At 39.1% G+C, this 25,178-nt stretch overlaps 1 protein-coding gene across 1 annotated transcript; it reads right to left on the bottom strand.

Moving 5' to 3' along the window:
• Positions 1–733: 733 nt before the first annotated feature.
• Positions 734–25,107, bottom strand: LOC140924384 (ubiquitin conjugation factor E4 A-like). The gene is made up of 28 exons (XM_073374418.1): positions 24,971–25,107; positions 23,674–24,011; positions 22,309–22,424; positions 21,509–21,676; positions 21,112–21,176; positions 19,608–19,687; positions 18,131–18,195; positions 16,088–16,219; positions 15,569–15,706; positions 15,235–15,336; positions 14,396–14,491; positions 13,550–13,877; positions 12,839–12,891; positions 12,071–12,160; positions 11,355–11,501; positions 10,885–10,955; positions 10,662–10,739; positions 10,130–10,253; positions 9,478–9,601; positions 8,262–8,347; positions 7,310–7,417; positions 7,004–7,084; positions 6,591–6,694; positions 6,183–6,276; positions 4,588–4,751; positions 3,142–3,247; positions 2,449–2,561; positions 734–1,229 (listed from the first exon to the last, which is right to left on the bottom strand). Exons 2-28 carry the CDS (start codon positions 23,978–23,980, stop codon positions 1,109–1,111), a joined length of 3,261 nt encoding a protein of 1,086 aa, XP_073230519.1. The 5' UTR covers positions 23,981–24,011; positions 24,971–25,107; the 3' UTR covers positions 734–1,108.
• Between the last annotated feature and the right edge of the window lie 71 nt (positions 25,108–25,178).

Below are 25,178 nucleotides of genomic sequence, written 5' to 3'. Positions count from 1 at the left end.
CGAGTCTAAACCGTTGATTCTTTTTGCCATGAGCTTTCTTGCATTCTCAGAAACATTTTGGCTGACTGGTCATAGCTGCTTTTTCTTCTACAGGAAGGCCATGTGTTTTCTTCCCTTGTATTCCGGTTCTTTGCATTTCTTTAGCTCATTTACCAGCTACCTAGGACATAAATTGTTCAGGAAGCTAACAAGAAGAAGACCAGCTGGTTCATTTAGCCTCCTAGCCTGCAAATTATTTTTACTAAATTTAATTAATCTTTTCTGAATATATTCCCCAGCATGATTTTAAAAAATCAACCATTTACATTGATTAAAGCACGATGAAGATTATTCCTATTCGTCAACGGGAAGTGAGGCGTTTTCCTCTTTAATATATCTTGTCGGTTGTCGCTGCCAAATTCATAATAATTCCTGTCTTTTATAGAAAAGACTTGCCCAAAAAACTTAGGCGAAAAGGGCCGCAATTTCGTCCCCTTCCGGTTGACGTGCGTCGCTCAAAAACTCTCTTATTTTCTCCACGCCCAACCCCCCCCCCCCCCCCCCCCTTCCCCTATCGTCGGGCGTGTCCCTCGCTCTACGTTGGCTGCGCGCTTGCCTTCGCCCGCCTGAAAAATGTGAAAAAATAACGCCTGTTCTGAAGATTACATAGCCTGCTTAGCTGGAGGAATTGTTGCGCCCGGGGTTACTTTCTTGGCGAAGGGGCCGCCACTCAACGCCCACCACATTTCATATGTATTTTTGAGTCAGGCCCACTTCAGGCAATATTTCAATTTGACTTCCTACAGTACTCGCCTGCTAATCCCGCCAACTAAGTAGGTTACGAAATACAGGTTTGGGGTCTTCCAGTCATATTTAATGTGGCCAAAGTTTGCTTAGCCTGCAAACCGCAGACGTATTTCCGGTCGTCGTTTCTCTCCCTCTGTTATCCCTCCGTTATTTTTCGGAGGGAAAGAAGCGACGACCGGAAATACGTCTGCCTTTCGCAGGCTAAAGTTTGCTTTGCTATACCTAGAATAAAGTTTAAATCGCCCTTATTTATATTGATAATATTTGTGTTAGCTTATTACATTAAAGCACCAATGACCATCATACATCCTTTGAATAAGCGTCAGCTTTTCTTTTGCGCTTTAACTTCCGCTAGCCACTGTTGTATTCTTTCCTTTAACTCTGTGTGCTTCTGAACCATGCTTAGTGTAAGAGGACTGCGATTGAATGGATCCTTCTGATCGCTATAAAACACAAAAAATTATAAAACATGAAAACCTCTAAGGGACAAATAGTTCTCATAGAGAGCTGAAAATGCCAACCCGAAGTTCACAGAGTTAGGCCGAGGCCAAACGTCGAACTTTTCATGAGACGAATCGAACTATAATTTGGGTCCACCTAAATTAAGTTAAGATCGTTTGCTGGATCAGACGTCGAACTTAGGACGCGTCGAACCAATCAACTGAATCAGACCAAAAAGGAATTTTAATAAATTTTTTCCCACACGAGGCTTGATATACGTTATCATACAATTTTTTTAATGTATTAGTTTAGTTCGGCGCACGTTTGTCCCGGAGACGATCTGCAAACGGATAGAAAGTGTTGGACGATCCAAACTCATTCAGACGAACTAAACTGAGCGAGACGTCAAACTTTGCATGTACTTAACTCACGAAGTTTGGTTCGTCTCATGAAAAATTCGACGTTTTGCCTAGGCCTTAGTCTTCCGTTGGATTTAAAAATTTCGTAATCGGCAGCGGGAATTTGCCATGTGTTTTCGTTCATCTTCGGTGCATTTTTAGAATTCCCTGTTAAGTTGTTCGAAGCCCGATTAACTTTAATCCTGGATTAAACAGGGCAAATCAGTTGTTATGGTAAGTAACCTGGGTTTTGCTTTCATCATCTAACAAACAACTCGGCCCAGGGGCACGTTTCTCGAAAGTCCAGATAATTCACGGGCTCGTTAAGCTGTCTCCGTTTACATTAAAGATAGAGGATTCAATAGTTTTGCATCTAACATGACAACACTATCAGTTAATGAAACAAAATGGAGTAGTTTGCTAGCCAGGACCCGCGCTCTTATTCTTTATATTTCGATTTGAACATTTGATTTCGGGCGTGAAAAGTTACCGGGACTTTCGAGCAACGGGCCTCAGCGGCCTCAGTTTGGATATTAGATCAGTCATGAGGTCCTTTTACAAAAGTGTAAACAGACAAACAAGCAGAGACCGTCAGTAGAGGTGAAAGGCTCACTTGGCCCATTACCCCTTACGAGCACTTTTTATGAATGACAAGAAAGACTAGGGACGAGTTAGGGTGGAAGTCCATGTTTCTGTCGCCTTAGTAACTGATGCCTAAACGAAGGATGAAATGAATATCTAGGACATGGCGATCACCACAAGTTAAGTTACTCAAAACTGAGGCTATAAGGTTAAAAATGGAAAAAAAGATAAGCATACAAACCTTAATAAATGGCGACAAATGGTCGACATGTCCACAATGTTATTTGAAGTCGGGAGAATCACAGGATCGGACATCAACATGTTTGTTATAGGATCAACAAATTCTTCTGGTGGCTGAACGAAAAAAAAATATTTGTTATTCCATACTGCAGAGTTAAATAGTCACCTCCATTTTGCCAGGAAATAAACAAACAAGCAAACAAACAAACAAATACGGCCACAGTTGCTCTAGACCACAAGAAGTCCCCATTTTTCCTCAGGAATAGTGGAGTGAGCGAAACGCGAGTGCGCGTGAAACTCACCTCACGCGAGAAAGGCGAGACGAGGTGGGGAGAAAGAACTCTCACCGCCACGTCTCGCCTTTCTCGCGTGGGGTGATTTTCACGCGCACTCACGTTTCGCTCGCTCTACTATCCCTGAGGAAAAATGGGGACTACTCGTAGTCTACAGTTGTTCAAAAGGTGGATAGCACTATCCAGTGGAATAACCAGAAAGCAGGACGAGAAAGTCTCAACATCAATATTCTCCTGACAGTATCACTACATCATGGAGAGGAAAGGTTAGGAGTATTTGATAAATAGTCATCCAGAGGGAAGGTTTTGATCTTCCGTTAAATTCTCTCAACTGACTCTGTAAGGTAATGTATGGAGATCACTCTGGAGAATTTATATGTAGATATTATAAAGGGTCTTACCTCTGGCAACTCCTCTTCCTCCTCTTCCTCTTTTTGTGCGCACTCTTCAACGCGGTGCGCAAGTTCACTGAGTCGGAAAATTACAGATGACGGTCTTCCAATTAATCTGGAAAATGGGATAGAAAAGCAATCTAACACCATACTCCTTTCGCTCTTAAAAGTACCCGGAAGAAGACAAACACGAAAAATACTGAAATTAAAATTGTAAAATACCAAAAAAATAACTAGTACCAAGAAAGTGACACTACTGCTCTTGAACAGGTTTCAATTAAAATGGTCTCACTTTAGGATTTCATTGTCCTCAGACTCAAAAGTTAGAACTACACGCTAAATGAATAGTACCATGTGAAAGTACTACTGAAGAGGTTTCATTTGAATGGTAACACCATAGTATTGGGTCCTCAGACTTGAAAGTTAGAACTACATACTAAATTAATAGTACCATGTGAAAGTACTGCTGAAGAGGTTCCATTTGAATGGTAACACCATAGTATTGGGTCCTCAGACTTGAAAGTTAGAACTACATACTAAATTAATAGTACCATGTGAAAGTACTACTGAAGAGGTTTCATTTGAATGGTAACAACATAGTATTGGGTCCTCAGACTTGAAAGTTAGAACTACATACTAAATTAATAGTACCACGTGACAGTACTACTGAAGAGGTTTCATTTGAATAGTAACACCATAGTATTGGGTCCTCAGACTTGAAAGTTAGAACTACATACTAAATTAATAGTACCACGTGACAGTACTACTGAAGAGGTTTCATTTAAGTGGTCACAACAAAGCATTTCATTCAGAGACTCAAAAATTAGAACTACATACTGATAACTAGACAAATAGTTTCATGTGAAGGTACCGTTGGAAAAGTTCATTTACATGGTCAAACTACATGATCAAAGTCGAAATTTAGAAATGCTACACTTGTGTCCAGTATTGCTTCTCCGAATAGAAGAGTTGATCAATAAACCGATGCAAGCACTCGGAAAACCAGTTTGACAAGAGAAAACAAAATTGACTAGTCGAGAAGTTCGGTCTTCGGCGACTTCAAAGGCTTGAGGCGACTTGGGCAGAGCCCTCTTTTCTCTAGACTTGCTACAAGTCGACCTCTCTCGCGCAGCGACCGAGTCTCGAGGTCGACTTGTTTCGCCTGAATGGATTTGAATTATATTATAAATTCACGCGGGGAAAAAATGATTGACATATGCTGTGTCGGGAGCGGCGTGAAATATCACTAACTGTCCTATTGGTCAATCAGTGCCATGACGTCACCGGTAGAAGTTTCGACCGGTGAATTTCGCGCCAAACAGGTGTGAAAAGTCCTTTTAAGGGCATAACCAACCAGGAAGCAAAAAATAAAGGACTTTTAGAAAGTCTAACTTTTCTCCTTGTCAGTCAAGAAGACAAAAGGAAATTCTGCTCTCAGGTTGCCAAAGAACTTACTTTAGGACTCGCTCCGACTGCTTAAACAAGTTAGGAGAGTAGGATCTCTTGTCTGTAGCCACTGCATTGCAAAAGGATTCATCTTCACCCAGGTTAAGGTAGATGTCAACAATATCAGAAACCAGCTCCTGGGGCTTGAAATGGAACTCCGATAAATTCTTCACCTACATAAAAGTAAATAACAGTTTAAAGGCAAAGTTAGTACTAATTTAACTTGATGCCGGCCGGCCCCCGATGCGTTTCCTATCACGCATTCGCTGGCATTTCCTTGATAACCAGTAACATTTTAGTCACGTGCGACACAACTTACATAACCGGTTTTCACAATGACAACTGTGGGCTAAGAAAGTTGCAGCGTGCAGTCTCAGCAGGGCACGCATATTCCACATTAAACGAAACCAGTTTTGAAAACCAGTAAGTCTCGGTCACAAATGGTCGGCGGCTACATGAAAGATTGTCGTGAGGGACCTCTGCTAGCAGGAACCTACTTCCTCTTTTCAAACTATTAGATCCACAACTCCGACATGTTTACTCCCATAGTTAATTATGAAGGCGTGTAATCTGGTAGCCTGCGAATGCACAGGTAGCATGGAGAGATGCGACGACCGGATAAACGTCTGCGTTTGCAGGCTACCAATGTGAGTCCTCAACTTAGAATCTGTAGTGTGAAAACCATGGAAACCCCCTCCACCAAGTACTCTTACATGTCATATTTTTAATTTGCAACAAATCAGTTAAACCTCTTTTATGATATCCTTTTTTATCAATATGAATTGTTAAAGATTCGGGCAAGTCTTTCGTTTCATTTTAGGACTTTTTCGCAGACAAAAATCTAAACTCAGTATCATATCTTGCTTGTTTCGATACCGCAAACTTTCGCCCGTAAGCTCCACCCACACCCCCCACCAGTTATAGGCCCATCTACGAGTAAACAAAAAAATACCTCCGGTAATAAGCCCCCTCTAGATTGTATGGAAATGAATTCGATTTTTTACGACCTTTTGAAGCTTAAAAAGCGAGTAAATAAAAAACGTATTTTAATTTTCTCTTGTCAGCATTGCTTTGTTAGTCCGGTTAAAAGAGTCCCCCCCCCCGCCGGATACAAGCCCCCCCGGTTTATAAGCTCTCATAAAACCCTTTACGAAGTTGTATAGTCCCAGGGTTTATGAGCGGAAGTTAACAGTATGCTTATCCCGTTACAGTCACTTTCGTATGACCTTGAAAAATGGTTTCGGTGAGTGTTCGTTATTTGTTTTATCAGCCAGTAGGTGAAAAGATCAAAACATGGCCTCCTCGTTTTCCCGCCAAAGAAAACCCTAATATGCAGAAGGCATTGTTCGATTGGCCAATCGAGTTGCAGTATGACGTCAAAATAAAGTATCGGATGATTTCTAGAAAGTTCTCGGGCAAGAAGTTTTTTCACCCGAGCGTTCGCTTTACCAACCAAAAGCCACGAGCGTTTGTATCCGTTCGATAAACCAATCAAATCGCTCTATTTCCGTTCGTTTGTTGTTTCTGTTTTGTTCGCACTTTTTCATGTCAAGGTCATACGAAAATCGCTCTATTCTTGGATAATTAATTTAATATACTATTACCTTGAGTTCACCCATTTTCGGTCCGACCAATCTCAGGAGAAAGTAGTTCAACATGTCCGCCATTCTCCTTATGAGGCACCCGATAAGAAATGGTCTGAAAGCCAAAGAAGCAATGATAAGTTAGTAGAGGGAATATACTTAACCAGCAACACGTCTCCTATGCGAGGCTCTAAAATCCCAAAATCTTTGCGAGGGCAACACAACAAAATCTGTGAGTTCGGAGGGTTATAGAGGGGTGTTACTGGCAAACGTTGTCCGACGATTGTAACTGAAGACTGGTACTAAGGAAAACCGCTGTTTCTCTAAAACCTTTAAAAAAGTTAACTGCATTCTTGTTTAGTATACAGTCACAAAATGCTAGAGTTAACAATGAACGTTACCACACGGAATACATTGAACAGAACCTACTTTTTGATCTCAGCTGTCATGTAACTCAGCGCACGGACTGTTTCATTAGCCAGTATATTGTGACTGCGTGCCATTCCACCGGTATGTTGAAGCTCTTGCTCCTTCTACAAACAAAACATTCAGAACAGGAAAGCACAGTTGTAAAGAATGAAGAAATACCCAAGACACAACAAAATGTTTTTGGTGGCTCCTACAAATTACTGGCTTTGAGGCAAAGTTATTTAAAAACCATGAAAGATGATTTCAAAAACAACATTCATAGCCGTGTCGTTCAATGGACGATTAGAAGAAACCCTTGTTTAGCTACGAGAACTGACTCGTCCTCAGCCGTCACTTATTAGGGAGTTTAATCAACGAAGACGACGATTTGGACCATGTTTGCAGAGAAAGGGTTAATCTTTAAGGTGTATCACCTGTTGCCTGGCTTGCTCATTTAAGCTTTCCCACTCTCCACTGTCTTTTTCTGCTTGCAGCTTCTTCAAGGTAGCCATATACTGCATAACAAGTTATACTGGTTAGAGTCAACATCAGCAACAACTAAGAGTTATTTTCTTATCATCAGGAGGTAGCCTGCGATCAAGCTCTCCGGGGATCTCTTCCCCACCCCCCCCCCCCGTACCCCCGGAAGCCTGGGGAGCCCCGGGAGAGCTTGCTCGATGGCTGATCAGGGATTTGAGAAGTTAGAACTTTCCTTTAACTATCGTTTCATTTTACCATACCTGAAGAGCTTCATCCAGTAGAAATATAGAATCATTGATCAGCAGGTTAAGGAAGCGAAGAAATGTAGGAATTTTTAGATTACTCCGGTTCTTTTGTACATTAGATGCCTAAAAAGAAAAGCAAAAATAGAGAAACTCAGACCCTGACCACGCGCATCCGAATAATTCAAAAAACGGAGATTAGTTTTTTCCTACATTTTAAAACATTAAGCAGCAACCGGAAGTGAGCTTTGCTCTCTTTTAATATGCTTTGACGCTACCAAATTTGTATTGCTAATTGTCTTTACCCTTGCAGAGACGATTTGTCCTAGAGTTTGTTCAAAATTACAGCTCAAGTGTGCAAAAAAATTCCACTTCCGTTTGACGTGCGTCGTTCAGAAACGTCGCTGCTTAAAACTCCCTAGTATATGGTTTATGACAACACCTCCACTTTCGTTCGTCCAGATGCACGTAAACTTAAGGGGCCGACCATTTCACTCTTGAGGGGGGGGGGGATTTCTGGTCACCAAGAATTTTTTTTCTAGCAATCTGGTGGGCAGGATATTTTTTTCCCTTTTATTCCCATAAGCTTTCTATTACATTTGTGCTACATGCAATTTTTTTCTTCCGACAAGCGCTTGCAGGAAATTTTTTTTCAAAATCACCTACCCCCCCCCCCCTCCACCCCAACCCCCTCAAGAGTTAAATGGTCGGCCCATAAGCCGGCGTTTTCCAAAATCTCCATCCTGGGGACCTTTTATGAAAACCTGCCTTTTTGGTGCCCGAAAATGCTGTTTATGTGTGGACGGAAGACTAAAACGGATGAAAAAATCCCCGTTTTCAAAAATATACGGATAGGTGTAGACGGGGCCTCAGTAATGTGGGATGCAAAGGTGGGACTCTTGGAGCGAGGTTGAATTCAGACCCAGAAAAGGGACGGCATAGTTTTTAGGGAAAAATATTAATTATTTACCTCGTCAGCCAACGTCCTCAAAGTATCTTTGTACTTATCTTGTTTCCACATGTATTGCAGCACTGAATACATGTGATGGCGGTAACCTGACAAGTCAAAGAGAAATCAATAGCCAGTTAGGTTTACTACACATTGACGAGATAACTATCTGGGTGTCCTGTAGGTATTGCTGGTTGCTCGTGACGTCATGGCGCCCATGTTGGTGGTCAAGAACAAAAGCATTTCTCTCCGCTGGGAAAAAAACTCTATTTCCATGTAAATTCTTCGAAAAAAAATTATATTGTATTGACCACCAACATGTTCGCCTTGTCACGTGGTTGCAAACAAAGAATTAGCTCTTATGCCTCTATTCAAAAGCTGGACAATGCTTCATTTACATGTATCCAGTGGATGAATCACATTCGATTACATAAAAGAAAATCAGAACAATTCGGGCAATTGAGTGGAGCTTCCATTTTTGAGGGAAAAATTGCTCTAAAATGTGTCTAAAAATAAACCGGTCCGTGAAAACGACGTGAAATAGGCTCAGTAAGGGAGTTGCTGGCTCAGGGTTATGGACAAAGATATATTTACTTGATATAATATTTCACAATTATTCCTCGAGCCCAAATGGGCTGTGAGTCAATAGCCCATGACGCCGAAGGCCGAATGGGCTGTTGACTCACAGCCCATTGGGGCGAGATTGTTTTAGTGAAATCCAACTAGTTGGTCAATAATATCGAGACAAAAAAACCTTAGCTAGTTAAAGCTAGACTTTAATCCTTTTTTGCCGCCAAAAAGCCGGCGCTTTTTGCTGCTAGTAGGCTCTAACATATAGCCTAGTAGTAGCTCAACCAATCAGAACGCAGCATTGATAATAGACCACTAGTTGGATTTAACTAAAGTGAAATATGGCCTTCATAGTGCACAGGACAGTCAGGCCTGCAGCGAAATTCTATTGGGCATATTCTATTGTCCTATGTACATTTTTACATGGATTTCACGTCACCATTGCTAACTCTACATGTGATGCAATTTGCCACTTTAGAGACGAGAAGGGGCCTGGAGCCGAAATAAGTGACGCAATTGCTTCTGGGATCGTTACCGGGGACACGCCGGTCAGCTATTGGTCAATTTTTTTTTTCGTGCCCCTAGCAACAGTCCCAGAAGGCTTTGCGAAAGCAAACTCGACCCAGTCTACTTTTCATTTCTTAAGTGGCAAATTTGTTGGACTTACCAAACTTCTGCTCAAACTGCATAGCATGACCTGTGAACTCAATGTCCACAAAGAGCTGTAACAAGGCCTGAGGGAGGTAGAATGGGGCAATCTTGTGCTGGAGGAATGCATTTTGTCTGTTGAACTGCAGTAAAAGTAATCTAGTCAATCAACTGGACACCTTAGAGAAGTAACTCATCCTTACACTGGCTATAACTCAAACGAACACTACAAAGTACCATATAAATGCAGGGTTCTATCTAGGGTATTTGAGGGGTAGAAGCTTCCTTCCCAAAATGCCTAGCTACTCCCACAAAAATGCTGTTATTATTACAGTATATAAGTAACTATATCGGAAAAATCATCCAGACGTACCAAGGCCAGTGCACACACTGTAACATTTCTCAAAATTGTGTCTCAAAATGCACCAGATTGCATCTCAGCACATATTCATTTAAAAAAATTTCTGGGGAACCCCCCTAGGAAGCTTGTTGCCTTCAGCCACTTGGGACTTCTCCCCCAAACGATAAATCCTAGATAGAACACTCTGAAATGGTCGGGAACCACAAATAATCTTCTTGTAAAACAGACAGTAGCTGACAAGCTAAGGGGACAAGCAAAATTTGGGGAGGGGGTGATAGTCAGCACAATTTTCCAGATTTCTGATACAAACCATATTAACTGAGGAAGGTGACAGCAGTCCAGAGGAGTTCTGTGACCTGTTTACTGGGATCAATGCTTCCAGTGTTTCCGCTAGTTTTGCCCTGAGATGTGGATTACGTACTCGCTCTGGGCTCCTACATGAACGATAATGGTTAGTCTTAAGCCTGCAGGTCCCAAGAGTGATCAATATAAATTTTTTCCTAACAAATATCAATACATAATTAAGAGAAAAGTTCATGAGAATCAATGAAATGATCAGCTAAGTGAAAATGCGTTGATCTTTAGACAAATTCTCTCCACAAGTTTTTCAAGAAAATGTATGGAGATCAGTATGGAGAATTCGTATGTGGATATTGGGGTTACGTGTATCGCAGAACCTCGCGAAGCCCGGGACAGGAGCCAATGAAAAGTCAGGGATGGGAATGTAGAAGAGAAACAGAGTCAATTGTGTTAGTGGGGAGGGCAGATTTTAAAACCCGCTGTAAAGCAATAATGTCCTGTAACCTAACAAGGATAATTATAATACTGAAAAGCTGACTTACCCCATGTAGATAACAAAAAATGTTACAAGATGATGCAGAGATCGTCCAGCATTCTCCAGGGTATCTTCACTAAAATGTCTACAAAAATAAACAGCAAAGCAAAGCTTTGATTAACAATATGCAACTATTCAAAGAGATTAGATGTGCAATTTATGTACCACTTTATTTATCAAAATAAATATTGCAGATGAGTATTTTTTTTTTTACAAGAGCATTCCTTTACCTGAGGAAAATTATAAAGTCTGCCATAGTCTCCACAATGAATTCAGGAACAAAAAGTAATCCAGCTGGAGTCTATAAGGAAAGAGAAAGTGAGTTTTGGTAAAATATTGAAAAAGAAAGCTGCTACCCAAAAAACCAGCAAATTACAACTGGTTTCATTTAAACAGTTACTATATAATAACAAATGAATTATTCTCTCATGGGAAAACGTTCACTGATGGGTATCCACTTAATGGACAGAGGCTGATGGCTAACAATATTATTACCAACAAACCTTATTTCAAAACATTCTTAAAAACTAAATAATAAGTTTAAAAGAAAACAAAAATTTATAAAGATGTACAAAATCAATTTAATGGATTGTCTACCAAAATATATCTACATTTTAAAAAATACCCCCTTCTAATAACAAAACAAACAAACAGAGTAACTATAAGTACAAGAAGCATGAACAAGATAATTTTTCCACACCTCAGTTGGAAGAGGGATTTCCACTTCTTTAAAAGAAGTCATGTCCTCAAAGTTGTCGCCAGCCAGTGCTAGTTGGTTCAGCCACGATGCAGTTGCTATGTAAAACTGCAGCACCAGATCAATCAGTGTTGGATTAAGAAGATGTGTCTGTGGAAACACAAAATATGTCACATTAGAGACTTTAAGATACACCGTCTTTGTGAATGGGTACAGGAAAATTATCTGTACCCGCAGTGATGTGTCCCTGTAGATTGCCTCTCACCAAGGAAAAAATAATGGTGTCAGTGCCATTTATTATCACATAGATCTGGGAAATCATGGTTGACTTTTATATAAATACATTGCAAACATGTTTGCCTACTTGTACCCATGAGCATAAAAAGATACACTCATGTATCCTAAGGTTTTTATTTTCACACTAAATGTTTGTTACCTCAGCTTTTCATAATTTAATACTTGTTTTGCAGTTAATTATTTTTTGCCCTCTTTTTATCATGAAACAGTGCACTGTATTAATGATTTTGTTCCATGAACATAATCATTTTTGATGACTTTCTAAGAGCCTGACTGAATTAAATGACTTTCCAGGTTTTCCCATGACCATACAAACACAAAAACTAAAGATATAATTGCTAAATTAATGAGCCCCCATCAGATTGACTGTAAAATGAAAAAGAAGAAATTAAGAGGTATAATTAAGCTGATGCCAGTGGTACCTTCAGAGACAGCTGTTTAATGATGCTGTTCTCAAACTGAACTTTATGTCTCTCATTCAACATTCCTTCAGTTTGGTACATCTGCTGTAACTGAAAACAAAAAAAAAACTTTGTTCCTTTGATTCTAATATTCTCTTACCATCTCCTATACCATCGACTGATGTGATACAACTCACTTTGACTCTGAAGACTCTTAAGAGGACTACCGCACAGGTTGTCAAAACATCATGCAGTCACTGTCAACAACAGTCCTATTCTGGACTACATTCACCCGGACGATCCTACTCAATCTACTTTAATTTGTATATAATGTTATGGGTCATAATTAAATTCATTTCTAAAATTCTCTATTTCCTTTGTTTCCTAGCCCTAATTACTCAGGTCAAGAGACAAAGGAAATTGAGAATCAACCTAGGTTAAAAAAATTTAACGTGAATTTAATTTTGACCTGTAACATTATGCCAATTTCCTATAAGATGGAGAGGCAAAATAAATAATCTCCATTAAAATTTCTAATTATTAGAAATTTTAACATCAAGAAATACAACTTGGGCGGTAGAACTCTTTTCTCTTCTGACCTCACTGATGCAGTGAGAATACATATTGCTGGCTTTTCCTTTGCGACACATCTACAATAACAAATCCAAAAAACTTATGGTGTTCTTGTGTTGTTTGCAGTCCAACAGTAACAACTAGAGAAAGTCTCTAGCTTGCCAAAAAAATTTTTGCCACAGCAGCTGCAGGATCAATATTGTTAAGATCAACTACCTGTGCTAACTCGTTCATGAGTTTTCTGTACTTCTCACACACTGTCCACAAACCTAAGATTGAAAGAAGAAACACAAGTTTGAGAGGCATTATTTTTCTAAACTAGTCTTCAGTTCAATAAACAACTGCATCACTGAATAGAGGGATAAATTAATTTTAGGTCTCTGGGAAACTGTCCACCTACCCCTCCCCTAAGCTAACATTAACACTTACTTCTTACTTTGGGCAAAATGATGGCTTAGGGGAGGGGTAGGTGGGCAGTTTCCCAGGAACCTAAATTGATCTGAATAGAGGTTGGGTGCCTGGGATGTGTAGGGTCTTTTGAGTTTGAGTTTCCATGATATGGCTGGTAATCCCCACAACCTCACCCAGCCTTGAGCCAATGGGTTTGCAAATCAGCCAGATTAAGTGTAAAAATAAGAGTTCAAGTGAGATGATCATTCTTCATTTTAACTTCTGAATTCTTGGACGAAATCCTATGGCCTTGCCTTTCAATTGAAACCTCCTCGGTGGAACTTCTGAATAGGACTATTTATGTTTGAGATTTTACAAAAAGAATTTTGAAACTATTTTGCAAATTTTCACTTTCGTCACTGTTAGCAGTGAAAAGGTTATTGAAACCTGCGACAATAAAACTATACAGGAAAATGCACCTACTTAAGGAGGAGTAGGGTAAGAGTAGGGGCAGGGTATGATGTTTCATTCACTTACCAATGCTAAGACAATGGTGTGTCATGAAGAAACACTCTGTAACAAATCCAAACGCTTTTGTGATCTTTAATGTGATTTGTTCTTCATCAGGTGGTGCAACCAGCCTTGTTTCACTGTCCAGGCCAACAACATGTAAACCAGTGGATTCTTGTCCAATGGCATCGCTGCCAACAGGCACGGCACAGTACTGGGGGTTGATCTTCAACAGCTTGGGTGAAAGAGGATCCATAAATGGCTGACACATTTTGAGCAGCAAAGTGCTCAGATTAAGAAAAAATCCATCTTCTGCTTGAGAAGTGGCAAGGAACTCAAACATCTGAGCAACCATCTGTGACAAAATAAGACAAAAATCAAACCGTGATCTACAGTGGAGTCCAAAAATCCTTGGGACAGCTTATGGATACCTTCCTTTAACAGTCAAAATGCGTAAAAATCCCCAAAGACGCCAAAAATTCATGACATATGTCCCACAGGATGCAAAGATCAATAATGATCAATCAGTCTGAACATGTGTGTTTAGTACAAATACCCTGTTTGTGTAATTTCTGTGGCAGTTATTACAGCTGAGTGTTTTGATGCAATGGCATGTGATCAAGGTTTTAGCTAGAGGGGTGTCCAGCCATCCTATGGACACCCATTTTTGGAAGAAATACGAGGAAAATTCACTTAATCTCTTGTAATTTTAAGGGAAAACATGCCTTCCGGATGGCCAGTTTTCTATGTTTGGTTAAAAGCCTGCATGAGACATGTTCTCAACCAATAAAACGCAGTTTAATTGTGCAGGAGGTACAACGATCTGCTGCAGGATGTAGAACATGCAGATTTATCTACTTTACAAGCACTTACTTTCTTCCTTATGATATTTCCATGAAGACATGCTCCGATCCAGTAGAGAACTTGGTGCTTTGAAAAACTTGATCGTTTCATGATCTCTATAATCACCTGTAATACAACCAAACATTAAATCAACCGCTTTATTTTCAGAGGTAATCAGGCCTCTTGCTCCCCTGCTTCTAACTTGAGAAAACAGCTGTGATACCACCTCTGGTTTCCCCGCAAATGAAATCTGAGGAACAAGTGCAGAAATTCCATACTGATGACTCCTGACTACCAAGGTCTGGGTGGTGCTTCTGATTGGCTGAAGCAAATTTTCCACGCGGCACAACCAATTAAAAGCCCTACCCAGATCTGTGTGGTGATGCATCGACAGAATGACATTTCTGTGCTTGTTTCTCAGACATCATTTCGTGGGGAAATCTCTTGAAATGCTGGCTGCATACTCAGGCTACCCTGTTTGCTCAGCATGCAAAGAAAGTCATGTCCGATAGCCTGGGTCTAGTCGATTTTGCTATCAGGCTAGTGATTTTTTTTCTTAACTTGCCCAACGGGCAAGTGTTGTTTTGGGGGAAATTCAAATTACAGAAGTATTGTAATCAGTCCTGCTGATTAAAAAGGGTTTGGGGGCTAGTAGAAATGACTTGTGGGCTAGTGCATGCTAGCTACAGCTTGCCCGAATGGCAGCCTATAAAACTGACTTTCTTTGCACCCTGTTGCTGTCAAGATAAATGGTACTGATGACAAAATAATCTTAGCCTTTATTCCATCTGAGTTGTTTGTTTGTTAAAAGTTGTCAAAATGAAGTCTAGGATTTTTTTGTATTTGCATTCTGATTAATCTATACACACCTGGTGAAGTTTGCCTGATAAATCATCCAGATGTGTGCGTAAGTTGGCCATTGTTGCCTGTATCTCAGCATGACTTGGTTCAGTTGGACGTCGGAAGAATTCCTAAAGATTTGCAGAAAAGATGATAATCAATAAAATAACAAACACTGAGACAGTGACTTATCTTTACACAGTTACCCAGCACTGATTATACTTGAGAGTTACAGAATTGTTCATAGTCGCAAATCTGTCAAAAAGAGATGTGTAGAGTATTTAGGAGTAGAGGAGAACCCCACTGATATGATATACAAAGGTTTCCCAAACATTTTGAAGAGGATTGAAGGTGACTACCCACCGATGGTTTGCTCGGATCCCTTGACATACTGGTAAGGCCCAAAAAATACCCCAGAAGGGTTTGTCTTTCAAAGGCATGTCCAGAAATAGAGCCCATGGGAGACGTTGAGGGAAACCAGAACTTTGATGACACAAGTATCTGAAAACAAAAAAAAATTATTACTACACCAAATAGGCCAGAGAATATTATTATATAACTGGAAAACTACTAAGTGACCAACATCAGTTTTCTCCTAATGATATCCATAGACTGTCAAGAGAAAAGATTGCTGGTATGAGAATTAATTACCTGATCTGACCAAAGAGAAAATGCTTTGATTTTTTATCAAATTCTCCACACTAATTCTTTAAGGAAATGTATAAAGATTAGTTTGGAGAATTTGTATGTGGATACTAGAGCTTTTACAAACAAGGGGTAATTTCCTAGGAAGTAAAATGACAATAGCAAAAATACATTATTTCTGAGAGTATGCTATATAAATTAAGTCTTAAAATTAGCACAAAATAAATAAGCAATCACCTCAGCTAAAACTGTGTGCTTTGCAAAGAAGTGAAGTATATTGATGTAAGTGTGAACATCAGACTGAAGTAGTGACGAAACATCTTTGGCCCTTTCTGCTAACATGCTAATTACTGGAGAGAACATGCACAGCTGAAATTGTAGAGACAAAAAAATTGAATACGGGTAGGTGTCAGTTTTGAACACTTTACAAAAAGTGTTGCTGCGGAGAATATTTTCTACTCTTCCCATATAGGGTTTATTGGTTTTACATCCCCACCCAGCTAAAAAATACCAGTTCAGCTTCAGACCAACCCAGCTCCTCTTCATAAGGTTGGAGGAGAAACCTCGGGCTCATTATTATGCATAAAGCATATGCAGGAAGTACAACTGATATTGACAGGTTTATGAGGTATTCAAAACTGGATAAAAGATGAGCACATAACTTAAAGTGTTCATGTGCACACATGAAACAGAGACCGCAAAACAAAATGTCTATTTTAAAGTAACAAACGGGCTCGGAGTGGTAGTAAACCTTGCTTCAGAGATTTCTAAATCAATAAAAATAAGGAAATCTTAAGAAATTTTACCACATTTAATACCAAAACTTTTTTTATGTTTTTTTCCCCTCAAGAAAAAATCTATGAAAACATTGCAGGTTATAAACAAAATTAAAGCACGGAATGTGATGCACCATAATTACACATCTTGGTTGGAACTTGCGCTATAGTCGGGACACTTTCGGGAGTCTCAAAATTTGACTTTTCCAACAATTTTGTGTCCAATAATTCAGTGCAAATACAAAACTTCATGAACTGGCACTGCAGAGGGGTAAACTTGATTGGAAAGACTGTAGTGTGTCTGCATGTATAGAGCAGAATTCTAAAAGAGTGCTTTTATAAAAAGATGTATTAAAGGGGTTAATATCTGTGATAACAGATTTTGCTCATTTAACAATTATGTCTTGCTGGTGAAAATTAAATTGTAAAATCTGCTCTGCACACGACAAACCAGAGGTTTTGACCAGTCATTTATCAATAAAATCACAGAGTATTATCTTCTATTCTTTTTTGCAAACTTGGACACAAAATCAAAGTTTCCCAATTTGTGGCTTTGAGCATTGCCATAAAGCATGATTTTACCAAACAAAAAACAACCCTCTTAAACGTCAATTATTCCACAATGTATCCGTTAAATTTTATCTAAATCCCCTTGAAAACAGCCGAGATATACGCAAAATTTTTTCTTATGAATTTGTTTATAGATAGGTGTTCCCTGCGACCTTAATATTCAGCAGCAGGGCTTCAAATATTTATCTTTTTAGAACAAACATATGTCTGACCAAGCTGCAATTTGAATAGGAAAGACCAGAAAAGCTGCTGGCCATACATTGCATCTACTCTAAATAACTTATTTCAGTTGACTCTAAAATTAATATTCAGTTTCAAATTGCCAGGCATTGTATCTAATATGAGCCAATTTTAATCAGTCATTGTCCAATGACTGCCTGTTATTGGCAGCTGTGCTGTGGGGAAGATTGTGTACATGTAGGTATAGAAATTTTCTAGGATGACACCTGTAAACATCTAAGAAAGAAATAAAGTTTAGTCCTGGAATATCATCAGAAGCACACCATCCTCAAAAGGAAATTCTCCAAGATTACTTTTTGGGGGAACTTTCCTTGGAAATTTTGCAAATGATGAATTTTTTTTTTTAAGATTCAAACAACAACATTTTGAAGAATATTATTGATCGCAACAGATTTTATTCCAAGAGGATAAACTGCAACCTTTTTCACTAAAAATTTCAACCTAGTTTGGAAATTTCAAGCTAATTTGAAAAATTTAAACTGGTTCCAAAAAAAACATTGAACTATAACAGATAATATTATATCGTACCATCGAAAAGAGTTTTATTCTTCCACTGAATATCCCATTAATTAAAAAAAGTCAAAATTTGGTTTGTCCAGTACCGCCATTGTTTGTTTTTTTCCTCAATCAGCAAGAAAACCTGTCAAACTGGGATTTTATGAACTTATATAACTGACGGAACTTAAGTACTAACTAAATCATCTCTTCTCTGATGCTCCTGAACAAGGCCATCCATGAATTCAGACAAAACTCTGTCTCCTGTAGGAAAAAAAACAAGGTTGAAAGAAATTCATGTGAAAAAATATCATTTTATTATTATTAATAATATTATATTATTGAAATGTATACTTTGCTGCCCAAATGTAGACCATTTGAAGATACCAGAAATAATGACTATTTTTAACCATGCTGCTGTATTTCAGTGATTCCATTTGTTAGGAGTTGTTTAAAATAGCAAAGCGTAGAATAATAAACGTATTGGATAAGGTTTTTGTGATATTCGGAATAATCAAGGTCGAGGTAATGAGTGTTATCAGCCGAGCCAAAAGGCCGAAACTGATAACACTTACAGGGATATCACAAGAACCGAATCTAACAATTTTTCTTATACATTGTTTTGAAATAAATAACAACAAATACAACGTCTCACAGAACCAATTTGACATTGCGTGCGCAACCTACAGATTAGTCAGTCATCTGCTAGCAGATAACTAACTAATCTGTAGATTGCACAGATTTCCAAAATTATCTGTGCGCTCTTAGCCAATGAGAAGATAGATAGTGAATACAATGTATAACAATGAAATTTATCAGGGATAAGAGACTGTGGAGGCCCTTTGCTGCTACTCATTCATGTGGTACAATACCATCATGCTGGAGAGCAAAAGACACACAGGGAGAAGAGAGAAAACAAAGAGCTCACATCATTTGAAATGGTTATTTCCTTTGTTTCTCTTTTCCCAGGGTGTCCTTTGCTCTCCATCATGGCAGTTTTGCACCATGAGGATGACCACCTCAGTGTTCTTACCACACTGTGGCATTGCAGCATTGCCGCACTTTTTTGGGAAATGCCACACTTATAATTATCCCAAGGACACAAAGAAGGGAAAAAACCTATTACAAAACATACGTACTCATACGTACATTTCCTTATAATATTAGCCAAAATTTAATTGGCTATCGTGTCTTTAGAAAACACCCAATCAGTTGGGTTAACTTTATCTAAACATTTTGACCCACTTTTCTCCCTAATGACCCCCTTTTCGCTTTCTATGGGTCCTGAGGACCCCAGTATAGAAAATCCTGGTAAGAACACTGCCACCTGCAAAGGGCATATCCTGTGTTAGATAACAAAATTGAGCTTTTACTATAGGTCTATGTTTTGCTTCATAGCCTGAGAAAACAGCCAACATGTTGCGACGCCACCGAAATGATGTCTTAGAAATGGGCACAGAAACCCTTCTTCTGATCGGTTCTGCAGCATGAAAAATTTGCTCCAACTAATCAGAAGCACTACCCAGATCTGGGTAGTGATGTGTCATCAGTGTGAAATTTCTGCGCTTGTTTCTCTGACTTAATTTTGAGGTAAACCAGAGGTGGCATCGCAAAATGTCGGCAGATTCTCAGGCCATTTGCGTCATTGTCTCATATAATAAGTTTTTTTCCCAAACCTTGTATAGCCAACAGTAGTTGAAAGAGTTGTTTGTGAGGATCTGCCTTGGAAAACATTTCAGGGCTCAACAAACATGTTCTACAAAAGAAAAGCAATGATTTGAGCTTATTTCTCAATATCTGAGGTGTAACAATGTTTGCAGTCATAGCTAATTAATTTATGTGAAACAATATTAAAATAATAATACTAGACAGCTACCAGCCTTAACATGGTGGGGAGGTTTGTTTCCCTTGATGCTCCTGGAAGCTACCCTGTATACCTTTTGGGGACCTTGGTCCCTGCTAGCTTCAACTGTGCTAAGCAGGTTTTAGGTGAAAGACCCGACAAATATCGCTGCCCTGTTAGCTCAATGAATTATTGGATAAGTGCCGGTCTGCTGAGTGGGAGGTCATGGGTCCAAACCCTGGCCAGACCTACACTCAGGGTCTTAAAGAGTCTGAGGAGTGACTGAGGAGAATGTGCTACCTTGGTTGTGACATTAGTCCTCTCGGATAAAGACGAAAAACCGTAGGCCCTGTCTCACAGCTCTTTCACTGTTCTGATTCTTGTGGGACATAAAAGAACCCACACTGTTGTTTGTAAAGCATAGGGGGCGTAGACCATGGTGGTGTGGTACAACCATTAAATAGGGTGGGTGGGAAATGAAGGGGTTGATATCAATTGGGACTGTGTCCTGTGTCACTGTGTTGAGTCACCGTGGCCAATTCAATAAAGAACTTGAAGAATATTGCAATGCCTGGCCTTCCAGGTTGGTGTTTCATAAGCATCATCATCATCATCATCATCATGTCTCATCGCACCAGTACACACGTAAGGTCTCCATGCTGTCTAACAACACTTTCTGTCTTGTGCAACCACTTTGGCTACTTCCCAGCTCTTGAACCCCACTTTGTTTCACTCTTTCTCAAATGTCTGTCACTTGGGGGCTACTGTTTAAGATAGCATTTGGCGGAGACTATAACTGTTGAGGCCTTGAGTGTAAAAGAGCCCAACGAAGTGTGGTATGAGGTAGACCAGTCAGTATGAAAAAATGACAACATGAACCAAAAAAGTACCATCTGGTAAGGGCTAATTATACTCAGCTTGGTGAGATGTGAAATAAAACAAGACTGACAGTCACAAAGATAATGGATAAAAAACAAGGTACAGCCAAACTCTTTTAGATCACCTTTGATTTCTCTGGATATGAGATTTAAATCTGCTCTAAGTTAGCTTAGTTAGCTTCAGCTCTCAATTCAGTATAATAATTGTAAAACATACTAAAAGAACCTGTTGAATTTTACACGGCTGTACAGACATATAAAATTTCTCATTGTTTTTGTTTTTCCAAGCAGCCATGTATCATATAAGGACCAATGAATACCATCAACCATTTCACTTAAATATTTTTTTGCTGCAAAAGGCACAATTATTTATCATGTAGCCATAACAACAGTGATCTTTTCACGTGAAAGATCACCTGGTATTTTATTGGTGGTTAAATAATAAAATAAATTCCTCACCCTGCATATGAAAGTGCCAGTGTTTTTGCTCTTTCTGCCATTTCCAGGAGAGTCAAATCTTTTACCTTTGGATGTAAAATAGTAAAACAATAACAATTGACCTTTTACTACACTGTACATCACTCTCATCTGACATCACTGTTTGTCACAGTTATTACCAAAAACCAAATTGATGAACTCAAAGAGCCAAACACTGTCTATTGTAATGTCCATGACATATTATTATGATAAATGGACAATTTACAATGTAAGTGTGCTTGATGATATGGTTGACTTGTCTTTTCAAATAATTATAGGAGCAGTACTTCTGGGAAACTTAAGCTCTTGCTGCAATGAGCTAGAACCAAACAAACAAATGTAACAAAGGGAACTTTGACAATAATAATAAGCTTCAAACCTTCCATTTTGAGCATTCATCAAAGGCTCGTCTATAGCATGAAGCAAGGTACTTTACAATAGCCACTTCGCCTGCTTCAATCTCGGCAGTGAGTGATGTCAAGCGGGCACCACCAGTAATCATGACATGGTTCCGTGGATGAGACATTGACAGTCTCTCCATGATAGCCTGATGAAAACAAAAATAAATGTACTTTAATAGCCTCACAATGGACATAAAATCTATCCCAGAAAAATAATTATCAAGCATTTTTTTGAAAAGAACCTCCCCCTAGCCATGATCCCCAATCCAATGTAATAGGAAAGTGCCTTGGTGATGTTGCCTCGCCCTTCACAATCAATATATGGAACCATGCTAACATGGTGTACTTACAGATGTAACATAACATCTATATCAAGAGCTTTCAATTGGCGAGATTTACTATGCCTTCATATTTAAGTATAGAAATCTCAACTACCGCATGCATTGTTTCCTAACAATAGGCTATTGTTGAAGAAAATTACTCAAAATAAAACAACTGTAACTATTATCTTACTGTAATAAGGACTTTGCAAATTTGGAACCAGAATGCTAACAGTTCTTGTAAACTTATCTTAGCCCTTTCATAAAACAGTAGCTGTTGCTTTCAAGACTAGGGGCATTGTTTTCACTGTTGAAAGGTTTACAAGCCTGTCAAGTACAATGTACGGTACATGTAAGATGTGATTTTAACCACATTTACAGGTGATAAAGCCTTGAAGATTCAAAAGTCACTTTGGAGGTTTATGATTGTTTTGTGAGCAGAAAATATAACCACACACCTCATCGATGTTGATCCACTGAAGGACTGGAACTTCACCATCAGAAGCAGTGTTCCTCAGATATACACACCTCTTTGGTAAACCACCATACTGTCTTTTCCCTATCCTATCACTATCTAAAAATAATCAAGAATTACAATGTCAAAGGTGGCCATTACTAAGTATTACCATTAATGTTTCAGTTTAATACAAATTAATTATTTTTATAAAATTTGTATCATCCTACGACCAGTTGTTTGAAAAGTACATCACCCTATCCAGCTGATAATATTAATCTCTGTCCAGTGGATAATGCAATCATAATGGTTTCCCTGATATTTATCCGCTGGATAGTGATTTATCCCATGGATAGCATTATCCAACACTGAATATCCAGGGCCTGCATTCTTCACAGTGATTAGCCTTAAAATCACCACTTATAGAAAAAAATCTCCCCTTCTCTATCAATATTCCTTTTGATAGGAGTCATTAGGTGACGTCACACTATTGAAATTATTTCTTAGAAGATCAAATCATAAATTATCATCATTTATTAACTAACTTGATTGACTTTTGGTATTACCAGACAGGATTTTATCAGCAGTTTGAGGCTTGAATACTGACTTAAACCATTATTCAGCTTTCATAGTCATACAAGTAGTCAGACATCTGACTATGAAGAGAAGAATTGGATCGAAGGAACAAAATTTTTCTTCCAAAATCAGGGGCAGATCCAGGATTTTTTTTTAGGGAGTGGGTGCACTCGTCTCCTGCTCTACTTCAACACCAATAAACCACATAGTTTTTTTTTTGCAGAATACCAGTTGTATTAGAAAACTGCAGGTCATCTCAGGGGGGGGGGGGGGGGGGGTTGCACCCCCTGCACCCTCCCCCTAGATCCGCCCCTGAAAATGTTCTGCTCAAAGAATGCATTCTGCTTCTAATGAAGTTTAGTGTAGAAGGAAATTCTTTGGACAGATATTAATTAAATATCTAAAAATAGTAGTTAGTTATATGCCACTTATTAACCAAGAACGAGGTCGTTACAGGGAAATTGAGTTGTATACTTGAGCCCATGATACAGTCATGTGACACTGGTCACCAGATTCCCTTTTTGACAGCTGTCAATTGACCATTAAACATGGATGTCTACAAGGATGTCCACTACCAAGTTGAACACAGATGCATATCATAATATGCCTTGGACACCTAGCTAGTAATGCCCGGTCAATACAAGAAAATAATGCTAATCAGAGCGCACCTAATATTGGAGCAATATAATACATAGAGGATATTAATTATTACACGGTGGCACGAAGATATGAATTTTATTTTTGAGTGGCAAAACATTATTTGTTTTTGTGTTGTTATTGTCATAATTATTACCATTATCTACTGTGATGAGAAATACACGCTGAAGTAGATCATTCAAGATCCAAGCTCTTTCTTTCTCATCAATGACGATATCTGCAGTAGTGGTGTGTCCTGCCTCATTTTTAGATTCAATTTCTTGGACGTCTCTTAGCAGCACTGATATTGGTTGTATCTTTGAGACTGTGTTTTCCTTTGGACTATGGACAGCAATGACTTCACCATGCTGCTTTCTGTACTCTTCAGCTTTTTCAACCGATGGAAAGAGAGCAGCAAAAGGATTTTGAGCAACTTCTGATGGGTTTTTGTTTTTGTCATCCATGACTGTTGTGGCTAGGTATCAATGCAACTATCTGAAAAAAAAAGAAGAAAAATTGAGTTAATAACAATCTCTGGATTTTAAAATAAAAAACTGATACCATAAATTCCCGGGCGGGGGGTATACTGCCATATGTGGGCTATATAGGTATGTGCCACTGTGAAGGGTATGGTTTTCAAGCAGTTTACTCAAGGATAGGTTATATAAATCAGAGAGTTTGGTTCTAGAATAGGATGAACATTTTCCACGAAACTGATCAATTAATTGGAGATTTTAGTCTAGACTAGAGAAACCGGGAATTGCCACTCAAAAAAAATCAAATCGACAAGTTTAAATTTGTGCAACTCAGCCTAAAAGCTGCTATAGGATAGGGGGTGGGGGGGGGGGGAATTTGGGGAGTTTAGTCTGGTGTAGGGTGGGAGAATTCAGCTGAAGTAGCTCTGGTATAGGCTAAGGGTTCCATGGTCCCAGTGAAACATCTCCAACCAAAAAGTCCTAAAGTACCCCCTCCCCGCCCCCCCCCCCCCCCCCCCCCCCCGCGTAAACTGCTGCTTATAAACCTTCTTCCCGGTTATGGCCCATATACCTGCAAAAAAAAATGTGATAAGCCCCAGAGCAACTCTAAGTAAAGAAAAGTAGAAAACTTTGTCTGATCCAAAGCACCAACTATCTTTTTCCAGAAAAACTTCTATCTGGAGAGGAGTGTCCGGGGGGTCTGCTATTTTGTGTTCCCCTCCCCCATCATAACGGCTGTACACTCGAAATGTGTTACCGAGAATCGGCAAGAGACGAAAAAAAAAACAAGAACAAAATGTAAAACAATACTGTGTATCAGCCAACAATAGATAAATAACAAAGAAAAGAACTAACCATATTCCACACGGACGTAAACACACTACGTACTCAAGACAACAGTACTTTGAAAAAAAGGCAAATATACAAAGTTTTGATATGCATAAGCTTATATAAACAAAGGAACGTTCTCTTTCTTACCTTTGATAAGTTCAATCACTTGTCAACATCGTTTCAAACCCATTGATACTCCTTTTGAGTTAAAAACCGGTAAAAACTCGAAGAAATTTTCTCACAGACGCCACAAAGTACGATGCATCGTCATTGCAGTCAGCAGTCTACTACCGTTAGAAGACTGGGACTTTTCGATAATTGATTGGTATGTACATGCAGTACGCACTGGTCTTTT

Source organism: Porites lutea, chromosome 14, assembly GCF_958299795.1.
Source record: "Porites lutea chromosome 14, jaPorLute2.1, whole genome shotgun sequence".
Classification (NCBI taxonomy): Eukaryota; Metazoa; Cnidaria; class Anthozoa; order Scleractinia; family Poritidae; genus Porites; species Porites lutea.
The sequence above is the reverse complement of the archived record's forward strand: the minus strand, read 5'-3'. Positions and strand labels throughout refer to the sequence as shown.